Source organism: Helianthus annuus, chromosome 14 (genome assembly GCF_002127325.2).
Source record: "Helianthus annuus cultivar XRQ/B chromosome 14, HanXRQr2.0-SUNRISE, whole genome shotgun sequence".
Taxonomy (NCBI): domain Eukaryota; kingdom Viridiplantae; phylum Streptophyta; class Magnoliopsida; order Asterales; family Asteraceae; genus Helianthus; species Helianthus annuus.
In genome coordinates this window covers 125,535,400-125,549,324 of record NC_035446.2, presented here as the reverse complement: position 1 = coordinate 125,549,324, position 13,925 = coordinate 125,535,400, and the positions used below count along the sequence as shown (strand labels likewise).

At 38.7% G+C, this 13,925-nt stretch overlaps 2 protein-coding genes across 2 annotated transcripts; one reads left to right on the top strand and one right to left on the bottom strand.

Moving 5' to 3' along the window:
* The first annotated feature begins 50 nt into the window (after window positions 1-50).
* LOC118486648 lies at window positions 51-2,098 on the top strand. The gene is made up of 4 exons (XM_035983235.1): window positions 51-338; window positions 485-665; window positions 750-998; window positions 1,586-2,098. Exons 1-4 carry the CDS (start codon window positions 85-87, stop codon window positions 1,994-1,996), a joined length of 1,095 nt encoding a protein of 364 aa, XP_035839128.1. The 5' UTR covers window positions 51-84; the 3' UTR covers window positions 1,997-2,098.
* A 1,068-nt stretch (window positions 2,099-3,166) lies between these two features.
* LOC110907321 (protein FAR1-RELATED SEQUENCE 5-like) lies at window positions 3,167-7,089 on the bottom strand. The gene is made up of 5 exons (XM_022152317.1): window positions 7,056-7,089; window positions 5,227-6,037; window positions 4,861-5,119; window positions 4,186-4,749; window positions 3,167-4,093 (listed from the first exon to the last, which is right to left on the bottom strand). The coding sequence occupies exons 1-5, from the start codon at window positions 7,087-7,089 to the stop codon at window positions 3,335-3,337; spliced, it is 2,427 nt and encodes an 808-aa protein (XP_022008009.1). The 3' UTR covers window positions 3,167-3,334.
* Between the last annotated feature and the right edge of the window lie 6,836 nt (window positions 7,090-13,925).

The window sequence follows — 13,925 nt, the reverse complement described above, 5'->3', positions numbered from 1 at the left end:
TGCAAGACGGTTGACAAGACAACCACGCAGACGACTCAGCTTGCAGTAATTGAGCCGCCCGCACAGAAGACTCAGGTTGAAGAAATGGAGAAGACCGCACTCGCCGTCACACCAATCTCCCAGAAAACACAGGAAGAGTACGAATATACAATTAGACGTGGGCGGCTAATACACGATCTGGACCTTGGAAAGCCGAAAATAAGACCGGAAAGACAAACAGAGTTGACCGATGCTCTAAGGTCACCTTACGTGAAGCGGGCAGTGTCGATTAAGGCAAAGCTTGAAAACGCTGAGCTCTCCGTCAGCTCATACATGTTTTCAGCCTGGGGTTCAATGTGGTATGTTACAACACATCTGTTTTGGTAAAACACATTAATATTGTATTCGAAAAAATAGTAATGCACCGATATACTCACAACAGTTTGAAACTGATTCTGATGAATAAATTGTAAAACATTTAATAAAACACATTTGTATACATTAGGGATGTTGTCTTCAGAACTAAGAAAGGAGTGCCGGTGATGAGATCTCCGCTCGAATCATTATTGCCGGGAATCGAGGTGCACATATTGGTAATAAGCGCGTGGGCGGATTTGTTGAATTACGAAGAAAAATTCAAGCTAAAGGGAAGCATCGCACGCCTGTTCTGTTCAGTCAATATGTTGGTAAGGCTGATCATATTGGAATTGCAATTTAAGTGGTCAACTTTAGTAATAAATATTGTTTAACACGATTAATTTGAAATGCAGAATGAAGACGACTACATTAAAAATGCAAAATCAAGAGCAAAAACGTTCGGAGACAACATGGAACCGGTTTTAGTTTCAGCTGATGTCAAAAAGATACCTGAACATGCCCTCATCTTTGTACCAGTCTTACACGAAGCTCATTTCTATTGTGTATGCTTTAATTTAAAGGACATGAAGGTAGAAGTTTTGGACAACAGCGCTAAGGATGTCTCAATGCAAGCGAAATACAAAAAAAGGCCGGAAAAATTGGTACGCCCGTCTGTATATAAAATACAAAAGTCCTATGTTATGTAAATGCATGTCATTTGGATTACAATTTTTTTATAAACACAAAAAATTAAAAACTGCAAAAAAAATGTTTACAAAATATATATGAATAAGGTTTGATGTTAAAACACATGTGATAATAAAATGACTCTAAATGATGATATTATAAGTTTAGTGTGCTAAAACACATTAAAATGTTACTTAAACTGTTACTTAATGTGTTAAAACCCACTTCATGATAAGTATAAGTTTAGTGTGCTAAAACACACTTGATAAAATGAATGATACGTTAGCAGCACTAGTGAATCTTTAAAACACAGTGTAGAACATAATAACATATAAATATTAAATTAAAACACACTGTTACTTAATTCTACGTTGTATTGTGCCTCTACATGTGTATTACTTTATTACTTTACTACAGTATTGTGCCTATACTTAATAACGGTATTAAGAGCTTAAAACACACTGAGTCAGAACTTTAAATTTATCTCTTTGTTAATTACGTTGATCATTATAATGCATTCAGCTTAAAACACAAGCGCTGATTTAAACTGTTTATCGTGCAGCGTGATGCTTTATCGGTGTACTTGGAAAAAAATGGGCATCCGGCGGGCGGGGTGATCGATAAGGTTGAGCCGGTACGATTGGAAATGCCATGGCGTACAAAAAATAATGTAATCGATTGTGGCGTCTTCCTGATGCGCCATATGGAAACATACAAGGGCGTATCTGGAAAAGGTTGGGAATGCGGATTCTCAAATGAGTGCACTGATGCGGGTGAGATTTCATACAAGCAAAGCAAAGAGATTGATGATCTCTGGCGTAAGTACATTACGAAGATGCTCCTAAGTGAAGGAAACGAGTACAGAGGTTTTGTTAAAGCCGAGGTTGCTAAATATAACAAGTTGTCGGCGGATGAAAAAAAGAGGCTAGAATCAAAAGCCTATGACACAATCCTTGCAAGATTGGATAACTAGCTTAAAATGACATGTTCTCGAAAAAAAACTTTGTTAGCGGTAGTTTGTTGACGTATTGTGCACTGATTTTCTTAAAACCCAGTTAGTTTGTTTTGTTCAGTTATCTCAATGACTTTAACAAGTACAAATATGTTAACTTTGAACCTCTTGAACCTTGTGAATTTGTGGCTATATTATTACTTTGTTTCAATCTACAAAAGATATACAGTGCTATGACCTATTAAAACACAGTCTAGATACTTAAAACACAGTGCCAATAATGTGATCTGGGAACCAACCTATCTATGTCATCAAGCATCTGTACCTTAAAACAAACTTAAAACACATTAATATCAATACAGAAACTAAAGAGTTTACAAAAACATTCAAGTATTAAAAAGATTGACTTCAACTTCGAATATCTGTGAAAACACATTACATATAACAGGCTGATGGATCCTAAGGAATATAAGCCAAATTAAAATTGTTAAAACACATTAACAATTAAAGAGGCTGATGGTTTGTCTGGAAAAGGCATTGTTACAGTTGTGTGACCCCTTAAAACACAGTCTACATACTTAGTGCCAATAATGAAATCTGGTAAGCAACCTATCTATATCATCAAGTGTCTATGCCTTAAAACGAAGTTAAAACACTTTAAATATCAAATACAAAAACTAAATAGTTTACAACAACCTTCAAGTATACAAAGGATTGACTTCAGATTCGAGTATCTGTGAAAACATACATTAAAACAAGTTAACGCACTTTAACATCAATAACATAAACTAAATATTTGAAAAAACCTTCAAGTATACAAAAGAATGACTTCAGGTTCGAATATCTGTGAAAACACATTACGTATAACAGGCGGATGGATTCTAAGGAACATAATCCAAATCAAAAATGTTAAAACACATTAACATTTAAAAGGCTTGTGTTTTGTCTGGAACAAAGTTAACATTTAACATTTATAGTATGCTAAAACACATATGACTACTAAAACACATTAACATTTAAAAAGTATGCTCGTTACTCTGGAACAAAGTGAGTACTTAAGACACAGTTGAAAACTGCACTTTATGGACTAAAACAAGTTTAAAACACATTTTTAACGAAGTAAACAAATATGCCAAACCCACGAACAAATCCAGAATCCCGTAAAACAGATATGGCTACTACATAAAGAGCTTAAAACTAAAACACTAAAGCAACTATTTTCATAAAATGTCGAATACAAATCAGTCTTAAAATCACCAAAACCAAATCTCAACACAAACATACGATAAAAAAATAAAACTAAAAAACGGATAGTTCAGCAAAAAGTACTTAGAAAAATATTGATAAAAAAAGATCCTACTATGCCATCTCCTCATCGTCCATATCTGCATCGTTTCCAGATGTGTAAAACACATCATCATCATCGTTCAAACCAGTACCATCACCTTGAACAACCATAGCAGCATCTCCTTCAGGAATTGTGTCTTCATTACCACCAGCATTCCGCGAAGAACCTGCCTCAGCCCCAGCCACGTTGTATTTCCAGCACGTTACTCTGTTATGACCGTATTTTTTACATACTGAACATTGACGACGTTTACTTCCAGACTGACTTACGGCTCGCTCCTTTTGAGATTTAAGGCGTTTATGAGAACCACAGCCCTTGAACCTGGTACCAACTGGAACACGGATAGTGGCCGTGCTCTCTGGAGCAACTCCTAGCAGTTCAGCAAATCGGTTACGTCGTGTCTTGGGAGGTGCATTTATTTGAGCTTCATCCGCGGCTGACATAAACTGCTTGATATGGTCTCGAAAATCAGACAACTTATCAAAATTTGAAATCAGCTTGTTAACGACATACTCCGTTGCGTGACTAATCTCCCGAACACACCGGTTAACCTCGTCACTACGATCTGGATTTCCACCATCCGTAAGAATGGACCCGGGGGAACTATTTGGAACAGCTTCACGCGTCCAACGCCTCAATATATATTGTTTAGGAAACTCCCTTATATCAAGAATCCGTAACACGCAAAAAATGTGACTACAAAACAGCCCAAACTGCTCAAACCTGTTGCATGTACACTTAACAGTAACATCCTCCTCGCGTATCATAACCTGTAACATTTAATATCAAATAAAACACAGTTCATAAAAAAATAAATAATAGACAAAAAATAAGACCACATAAAGAAAAAATAAACAATCACCTCAAAGTACGAAGAACATGGCTGATCGAGATCCTTTATAAAAAACTTAATGAAATCACCGACGTGATCTAATCTGATACTCGCACAACGATGAATAGCATGTTGAATCTCGAGTTGAACATCAAAAAATAAAGTTCTAGTATATATTTGAGCTGCTTGCTTCTCGAGAACAAAATCACTCCACTCTCCAGGGTTGGTGTATCGAGTGTCATGATCGTTTTTTCGGTGCTCATGCCTTTGCGCTTCAATAGCCGTATCAAAGTGGCTAAGAAATTCAACCAACGTGCACTTTGGATTGCTAATTTTTCCAAAAAAGTGGTTCTCGCTTTCGGACCTAGATGATGTCCGCATAAGACCAGACATTTCTTCTTCACGATAGTAAGCTGGAATCCATGATTCACGTAGCCCATATATATACGTCAGCCATTCATGGTCGGTTAACCCGAAATCATGAATAATAGCGGCCCATTCAGCCTCAAAAGCTTCGGGCAATAGAGAATCAGTCCAAACAACTGCAGACAATCTTTTCCTGAAATCTGTATTTGAACATAAGGCAGCCCCAACCTAAAATGGCACATTGTATCGTGAATGACAAAAAAAAAATTAATTTTAAAACACAGAACAAATCACACAAAAAATAAAAAAAAATAAAACCCTGCCATATAAAACCCATACCTTTGTAGTGAGTTTATCCATGATATGCCACATACATAACCGATGCCTCGACTCAGGCCAAACATCAGCTATAGCCCTTTTCATCGCAGGGTCTTGGTCAGTAACGATTACAGGAGGCGCGTACCCGTATGCGTTCTTGATCGCCCTAAGTAACCAGCTATACGTCTCTGCCGTTTCCGAACCGAGAATTGCAGCACCAAGTGTCACGTTCCTATTATGATTATCAATCCCAGTAAAAGGGACAAACATCATGTTATACCTTTAAAAAAACACACAATCAGCGATGAAAAAACAAATCATGATGTATTTATAACACAGTAAGATTTAAAACACAATAAATATGTAAAAAAATAAACTCATAGTTACTTGTTACGCTTGTATGTAGCATCAAATGATATAACGTCCCCAAACATATAATAATTTCTCTTCATATCCTCGTCGGCCCAAAAAATGCACTTCAACACACCTTCGTCTGTGGTTTCATATTCACAAGAGAAGTTCGGTAAAAACTCCTTTTTTCTCATCAAACGCTTGACAAACATTTCCGCATCAAACTCTCCGATAAAAAGATTTAACTCCTTCTTGAAATTTTTAAAATCGACTTTGGTAGCACCGACTTTGTCGAACCCACCATACACTTCCTTCATAATGTTAAATGCACGAACAGGCCCGATGTTGAGATGTGACATCTTGTTTATCATCTCTTCGTGTGCACGATTAATACCCCTGTTTTCCTTGAGAAGATGTAAATCTTCTTCATGCACAAAATCGTGGTTGTGCGCCTCTATAAAATGATAAAGCAAATACTTCTTAGCATCGGTAAGTTTTATTCTGATCGCAGCCTGGCATCCGGTCCTTTTTGATGGTACCCTACGTACCCACCTATCGGACGGCTGATCTACTAAAGTATCAACTGGTCGAAAGTCTTTTTGACCCTCCTTTGAACAGAAAAAGTACTTGTTTATAACAATACCACGGTTCTCGTGCTGTGTGCCCTTCCTTACAGTCCAACCTCCCGCTTCTGCGTAAGTTTTATAAAAGTTATACGCGTCATCAACTGTGTCGAATAACATTCCCTCTGCTGGCGTCAACGAAGAGGGTGAATCCGGAATATATCTCTTCGTTCCGGTGTTTGGAGAAACTTGTTCAACACCACGTACTTGGTAATTAGGTGCATCTACAAGACATGACAAAAAAAGGGTATAAAACACATAACTAACCAAACATAACGCAACTTAAAAAACAGCGATTCAATGATAAGAGGTGAACCTATAAAAAAACATTCACATCAAACTCAACAACTGTTGAAAACACATCACATATAACAAACTGATGTTTACACATAAAGAGTTTAAAATAAACATGAACAAAAAACTGCAACTATGGAATTTAAAACACAACATTCAACTATGTAAAAAAAGGGGTGACCTTCATACTACAAACAATCATCCAACTCATGTGAAACAATGAACAAAAACACCCTGAACATGTATGACTGTTAAAACACAACACCAATAACATGATGATGGTTTGGCACAACCTCAACATCTGTTGAAACAAGTAATTGGTAAAACACATTACAGTTAAAAAAAACATCATTTAATAAGAAACTACAAAAAAGAACTCATAACTAGTAAAACACATTACTTTTAAAACACAACATCCAATAATAACACGTAACTAGTAAAACACAGTACATTTAGAACACATCATTCAATAAGAAACTACATTAGAACACATAACTAGTAAAACACAGTCAATTTAGAACACATCATTCAATAAGAAACTAAAATAGAACACATAACTAGTAAAACACATTACTTTTAAAACACAACATCCACTCTGGAACATTAAAAAAAATTGTCTTCAGGCTCAATAACTGTTAAAACACAACACTATTTAACAGACAACATTAACATGATTTATATAAAAGGTTGACTACACCCTCAATATCTGTTGCAACAGGAAACTTGTTAAACACAATACGGTTAAAACACAGACAAATAAGAATCTGTATAACTGTTAAAACACATCACCAACAACAAAGCTTGATGGTCTTGCTCGTAAAAAAAAAACTGTGGATTTTAACAAGGTGACCTCTGCTGTTAAAACACATCATCAAGAACAATCTGAATATTTTGAATAAAGGTTATAGTAAAACAATACAAAAATGCTAAAAAGGTAACTGCAATTACCATCTGCAACATCAGCGAGGGTGTTCGAAGCCATGATCTTTCAGACTTAAAAAATATAGAATAAGAACTTTGCTGATGAATAATAGGATGATCGGATTATAATATATAGATGTGTGTTTCGTGTTCGTGGAATTTGGAATAGATTTGGATTGAAAAGAAACTACAATCCCGAATTTGATGCATAGAAATCAGTTACAAAACGAAACATGCAAAAATATATAAATTGAGATAATTACCAAAAATAAAAAAAATATATGCAATTACATGTTTGCCCCTCTAGTTAAAATACATCCATGCCACATGTCACTATACTATTGCTTCCTAGACTTTCTAGGAAAATAGGACTTTCCACACAACTCCTACTCATATAATAATATTATGGGATTTTTAGAAATTTTTATTTATTTTTAGGCTGAGCGTAACTTAGAGTTCTAAGCTTATTTCGGTAATTGCCGGTTATGCCCTTTTAGGCTATAAAATGAGTTTTATAAATCCTTTTGACCTCAAACCTTTTTCTACTGATTTATTATGATAAATATTTAAGCCTTCTGGAATTATAAAAATATCAGCTTTGCTTTGAAAACCCGGAAATGGCTCCAAATCGCCTTTTAGGCATTTTTACGACATAGTATGTGTCAAAACTAGTTTATATATATAAGAGTCAATACCTACTGATATATTCAGTAAAATTTTATATTATAACAGTAAACTAAGGTTTCGAATTCAGATTTCCAGTTTTGACCTTTTAGGCTTATGTGAAATTACCAAAATGCCCTTTCGGTGCATAAGATGGTTATAATTAATAAAATTCACATATATTTGATACTATACTGTTATAACATAGTTAACTAAGTATATTTACTGAGTTATTCAGATATATAACTCAGATTACTAGTTCAACTCTATTATACCCTTTAAAATGACCAAAATGCCCTTATGAGGCATAATTTGAGTTTAAACTTATCTTGGGCATAATTGGACATATCTTACTAATATCACAACATATTTAGTGCATATAATCTCAGGGAACTTGTATATGAATTATATGGTTACCCGTTACGCACTTTCGCGTTCGGATCGGCTTATGTAACTAGTTTACGCATATTAGCCGAAACGGGTCAAACCATATCATCTTTGTCTCAAAATCCAGAATGTGTTTAGTTAACCCATATTATACAAGTCTCCAAACTTGTTGGGTCTAAATCACATTCCATTTCCGGTTTTCTCCTTCCATGAGATTAAACCGCATTTATTTTTGAACTAAACGGTCTAAGCTTAGGCTAAGTAAAAGACTCGTTAGGATTCTAATAGGTTATTATAAACCTTCGTTCTAGAATAGGAGACCTAGTAAACGATACTTGCACTTGCTTGTTGTGGTTATTACTTGCTCAGGTAAATACTTTTAACTTATTTTCCCTTATACGGGCTTGGGGTACGGTATATAAAATACCGCTTGGTCGGGCAATTGACCCTAACTCATTAGTAGTTGGGCATTATCAATGTGACCCGTTTAAAAATTGGTTTTGTTTGTTTTACGCCTTTGGGAGCTTAATGACCGTGTCCTGGATATCCTTGGCATCATTCATGAAATGGTCACGACCTTGACACGCGGGTGTAGGCGTACACCCAACAATGTGTCCATATTTATTAAAGTATAACCGTTGGTTTCCCGCCGCGGTTTTATACTATGTGGTGTGTCTATTAATCTTAAACCCGACACGAACCGGGCGACTGAACGCATAACAATCATGTAATTCTTTTACAAGTTTAGAATTTGTTAATTATCCCAAGTTATAAAGAGTTTGTGCCATGTGCATTCAAATCAATTTTTAAAATGTTTTCAAAATGAGTCAGTTAAATTGTATTTACCAGTGTAAACTGACGTATTTTCCCCAAAAAGATTAAGTGCAGGTTCTACACGTAATAGGCTGGCCACTCCTTAGCATCGTTAGAGTCTCGCAAGCTTGGATGCCATTATCTGTTGAACAATTTCTCCTTTTTATTTTGATCCGCCTGTGGATCTATTTCAGCTACATTGTGATACATGAATATTACATTTTGTTTGGTTGAAATAAATCTATCTTTATGCTTCCGCTGTGCATTATAATTTGTGTTATTTTACTATGATGATATCAACTGCGTCACGATACTCCCCCACCGGGCCCACCGGTGACACGTGGAAATTAGGGGTGTGACAGGTTGGTATCAGAGCCAACACTGAGTGAATTAAACACTAGCCTTTTTGTGTTTAATCTCAGTGCACAAATTGCACATTCCTCGAGTTCCGAGTCTAGACAACGAACATAGGACAAACTCTGTTTTGTTTTTGATTTATTCGGTCCTTTATTTTTATATATATTGGTCGTTATCTTAACCATGTTTGCAGGTCGAAAATGCCGCCGAGATTTTTGAGAGGTCGAGGCAAAGGCCCAGTTACGGGCCATGATCATGAGGCCGGACCATCGCACCGGCGAACGCCATCAATTACCATGAGTACTAGCCCGCAGGAGCCATGGAGGCTCTACGTTGAACCCGGGAGGCGGTCGGTCTCCCTCCCTCAGTTCCTCAGCTTCGTATTTGCATTCTTTTGGGCCCCACTCGGAAAACGAGCCCAACAACCAACCACCTTCTTTTATACCTTTGCAAAGATCGAACTCCCATCATTCCTATGGCGACCCTACACCAGTCTTTCAGAGCCGGTTCAACCCGGCTAATATCTTTCAAGAACCCGTGGGTTTTAACCCACTAGGACCTGAGGATCACTTCTCAGGGGATCACGCGGACGACATGGACGAAGATACAGATCCCGTGGAGCCTGCGTCCGGAACACCGAACAACCCCATTGAGATTTTCGATGGGTCATCTTTTCACGGATCACCTTACCGTGGTCCTGACAGCTACCAGGCGAAGTTCGCCCAGTACGAGTGGTATTTTACGCCCTCGGAGCACTCGTCGCCTTACCAGCAGTAGCAGCAGCAGCAGGATCCTTCCGAGGATTCTCGATTTGTGGCAGTCACTCCGCCGCCACCACCACCAGTGGAACAGCAACCGCCTCCGGAGCCCCCGAGGCGGAGAAGGTCAAACGCACGGATGTCCGTGCGAGGAGGAGTCCGTATCAGTACTCCTCAGCCTTCAAATGGCAGTCATTATCCGCCACTTCAGGAAGAAGAAGACCCGCAGATGGGAGGTCCATCAAACCCCATCCCAGAGATCAACTCTGCGCCTATGGCGCCACCAGTGGGTTTTGACAACCCAATCCCTGCCTACGCCGGCTCTACGGCGTATAACCCTTTCGAGCAGCCGGTGCATACCCATTACAACTATGCTGATGTGGACCCATACCAGGAGGCATGGGACTACAATGCTAGTCACCCAGAGGGACCCTATGGTGGTCTTTGGACCACTGGTTACCCAACTTATGGGTACCAGCGTCCGCCACCTCCTCAACCTCTGTATCAGCCGCCGCAGCCACAGTTGATCCCACCTGAGCGCCAACAAGAGGTCCTTGAAAGATTGGACCGATGTGAACGGGAAATCCGAACAGAGCGCAGTAACACACGAGGCTTCTTCAAGGGTTTGTCAGACCTAATCAAAGGGAAGTCCAAGAGAAGGGGTCATTGAAGACCTTTGTTTATTTTATTTTTATGTAATCAAGTCCCTGCGTGGACTTTTTGCTTCAGTACTCAGCCCCTGCGTGGGCTTGTCATTTTGTATTCTGCCCCTGCGTGGGCATGTCTCTTGGTTGACCCCTGCGTGGGTTTGTTTTGTTTTCCGCCCCTGCGTGGGCATTTATTTTCGTAGAAGTCCCATTTGGGGCAAATGATGTACTTGTTTAAACAATTTATGAGATGTTCTAGTTTAATTTTCATTTTATTTATTATTATTAATTATGTGTGCAAAACATGAAATAAATGAAAATAATAAAAAGATCTGCCATTATATTAAAATGGTAAAATCTAAAAAGAACAGAGACCTAGCCATATGTTATCATAAAACAAGGCCAAGATGGTAGTTCCATAATTAGATTAAGATCCATATTAACATCTCAATTTAGGACTATTCTGCGTTAATTATTAAAGGAATCTTAGAGGTTAAACCTAGCCTTTATGTTGTTGCAGACATGGCCAAGAGGGTAGAATCCACATAATAGATTCCAATTATTGTTAACATCTGTTAGTATGTTAACATTCTTGGAAAACTGTGAATCAGTAAAGTCACACAGGCCAACCTTTAAAAAAAGGGGTTAATTTAAATTCCCTTAATTATATAACCGCCTCTTAGGGGCGAAGTGCCTGTGGGCAATAATTAAATGTCCCCTGGGACTAAAAACAGTGGTAGCTTATGACTCCCTGTAGATAAAGGGTGATGAACTGTGGTTCAAACCTGAATACCGGGACTTTATAAAATTCCTGGTTTATAATTAAGAGTAAATTACACAGATTGTCCTTTAATTACACCTTAAATTGCAGTCCTTGCCCTTTCCCTTTAATTTGTGCATTCCATGTCCTTTAAATAACAAATTCGCACACTCCTTGTCCTTTTCTCCAAACCCCATCCAACAACCCAGTTAAATGCACCCATGTGCCTCTCACATGATGGGTAAAATTGTAAATGACCTTCCACCTACCCTTAAAAACCCCAGGACTCCGACCTTCACTTTTGCTGGTTTAAAACGCCTCCACGCCACCCTTCCTTCTCCGAGCTCCCTCGTATCACTCCGCACACACCCCTCTTAATCTGCACATCTAGAGATAAAGCAAGGTGAGAGAGAGAGTCAGAGGTGAGAGAGAGAGAGAGAGAGTGTCGCGAGTGCAGCGACAGTGGGAAGAACCACCGTTACGACGGCAGCAGAACATGGGCCATTGGCGGCTGCCGCAGCCGGTGGTGGAGGAGGTGGTTTCGTGGGATTGAATAATGGTGATGCGCGACGCCCAAACGCTACCCTCTTCACCCTCCTGCTGTCTTTAGCCGCCGGAATTCGAAGCACAACTTTAACAGCGTTACTGTTCAGGTCTTCGTACCCCGGAAGGCTTCGAATCTGATGGGGTAAGATTGTAAGTGTCCAATGTTGCTAGTAATTGTGATAATTTTCTGATCTTAAACCCCGTCTCGCGTTCTGTAATGATTCTCATAGGGTTGGCAGTCGTTTGGGTTGAATCTGGTGGTTGTGGTCACCGGAAATATAGGAGGCAGTCGGGATATCAGGTGGCGGTGTCAATATGGTAGGAAGTTGAAGATGATGATATGATTTTTTTTTATATAAACAGCTTATATGTCAATATGGTAGGAAGTCTGATGGTTTGTTTTGACCGATTGGTGGTTTTAAATGTGCAAAGTGAAGATGTGATTTTGTTATATTTATGTTAATTGTCAATCGTGATAACTGATACATGTGCTGCACTTGTCATCTTCATGTGTTGTTGTGATTAAATTGCCTGTAGATATGTTGTTGTTCATTATGTTATCAGAAGACTCCTGGGGTTTTTAAGGGTAGGTGGAAGGTCATTTACAATTTTATCCATCATGTGAGAGGCACATGGGTGCATTTAACTGGGTTGTTGGATGGGGTTTGGAGAAAAGGACAAGGAGTGTCCAAATTTGATATTTAAAGGACATGGAATGCACACATTAAAGGGAAAGGGCAGGGACTGCAATTTAGGGTGTAATTAAAGGACAATCTGTGTAATTTACTCTATAATTAAAATAAATTGTCCTTGTGACTAGGCCTTATGTGCTATTATTAATATATTTTTAGGGTAATAATAAAAAAAATCCTAAAATTTTAGCAAATTAACCTAAAATGGCAATTTAAAACCATGGTTAATAAAATATAAATTACTGTAAAAGCTTATAAATAAAACCTTGCCCATTATTTTACATGTAGCAATTGAAGCTACATGGCCGGGTCGGATGAAGCGAATAGTCATCCGATGGAAAACCACGATAACGCTAGAATACAGTTAACTGGTGCGGAGCTGCAAGCGCTAGTGGATAATGCTGTCACAAGAGCTTTGGACAGACAGAATAGTGAGTCCTCTGGGACCCAAAGTAGAACCCTGTCTACACCACACTCTAAGCCAAGGACCCATTCTGAGGCTCACAGCAAACCACCACCTACCTCACCTAAGTCTAAGAAGGATAAGTCCAAGAAAGATGATGATCGACACTCATCAAATGAGAACAGTGTTCACCCTAAAAAGATAGTGTTTGATGATGCATCTCGTGCCAAGGGTTGCACATATAAGTACTTTGTTTCATGCAAGCCCTGAGACTTCACTGGGGAGAAGGGCGCTATGGATTGCATGACCTGGCTGGATGAAATGGACACTGTTGTGGACATTAGTGGTTGTGCTGAGAGGGACATCGTAAAGTTTGTATCCCAGTCATTTAAGGGTGAAGCCCTAGCATGGTGGAGATCATTGATTCAAGCTTCGGGAAAAGTTCCATTGTATAACATGTCATGGGAGTAATTTGTTGCTCTTATCAAAGAAAATTAATGCCCTCAGCATGAGGTTGAAAAGATAGAGTCTGATTTTCTATCTCTGGTCATGAAGAACCTGGATTGTCAGGCTTATCTCACGAGCTTCAACACCATGTCAAGATTGGTTCCGTATCTTGTGACCCCGGAACCCAAAAGGATCGCACGTTTCATTGGGGGTCTGGCCCCAGAAATCAAAGCTAGCGTGAAGGCCTCTCGGCCCGCTACATTTAGATCTGTAGCTGATATATCTCTGTCTCTCACACTGGATGCAGTGAGACAGAGATCATTGAGAAATGCTGACACCAAGAAGAGAAAGCGTGAAGATGATGGTTCACGACGCTCAGATAAGAAGCGAAAAGGAAACAACGACCACAAGAAAGGGTCGGGAT

Excerpts from the sequence above, each read along its gene's own strand:
- LOC118486648 (XM_035983235.1), top strand. The coding sequence starts at position 85 with ATGGAGAAGACCGCACTCGCCGTCACACCAATCTCCCAGAAAACACAG. Across the intron at positions 339-484 it reads TCAGCCTGGGGTTCAATGTG|GGATGTTGTCTTCAGAACTA; the intron begins GTATGTTACAAC and ends TGTATACATTAG. Across the intron at positions 999-1,585 it reads AAAAAAGGCCGGAAAAATTG|CGTGATGCTTTATCGGTGTA; the intron begins GTACGCCCGTCT and ends TTTATCGTGCAG.
- LOC110907321 (XM_022152317.1), bottom strand. The coding sequence starts at position 7,089 with ATGGCTTCGAACACCCTCGCTGATGTTGCAGATG. Across the intron at positions 5,120-5,226 it reads GCTACATACAAGCGTAACAA|GTATAACATGATGTTTGTCC; the intron begins GTAACTATGAGT and ends GTTTTTTTAAAG. Across the intron at positions 4,750-4,860 it reads TGGATAAACTCACTACAAAG|GTTGGGGCTGCCTTATGTTC; the intron begins GTATGGGTTTTA and ends GTGCCATTTTAG.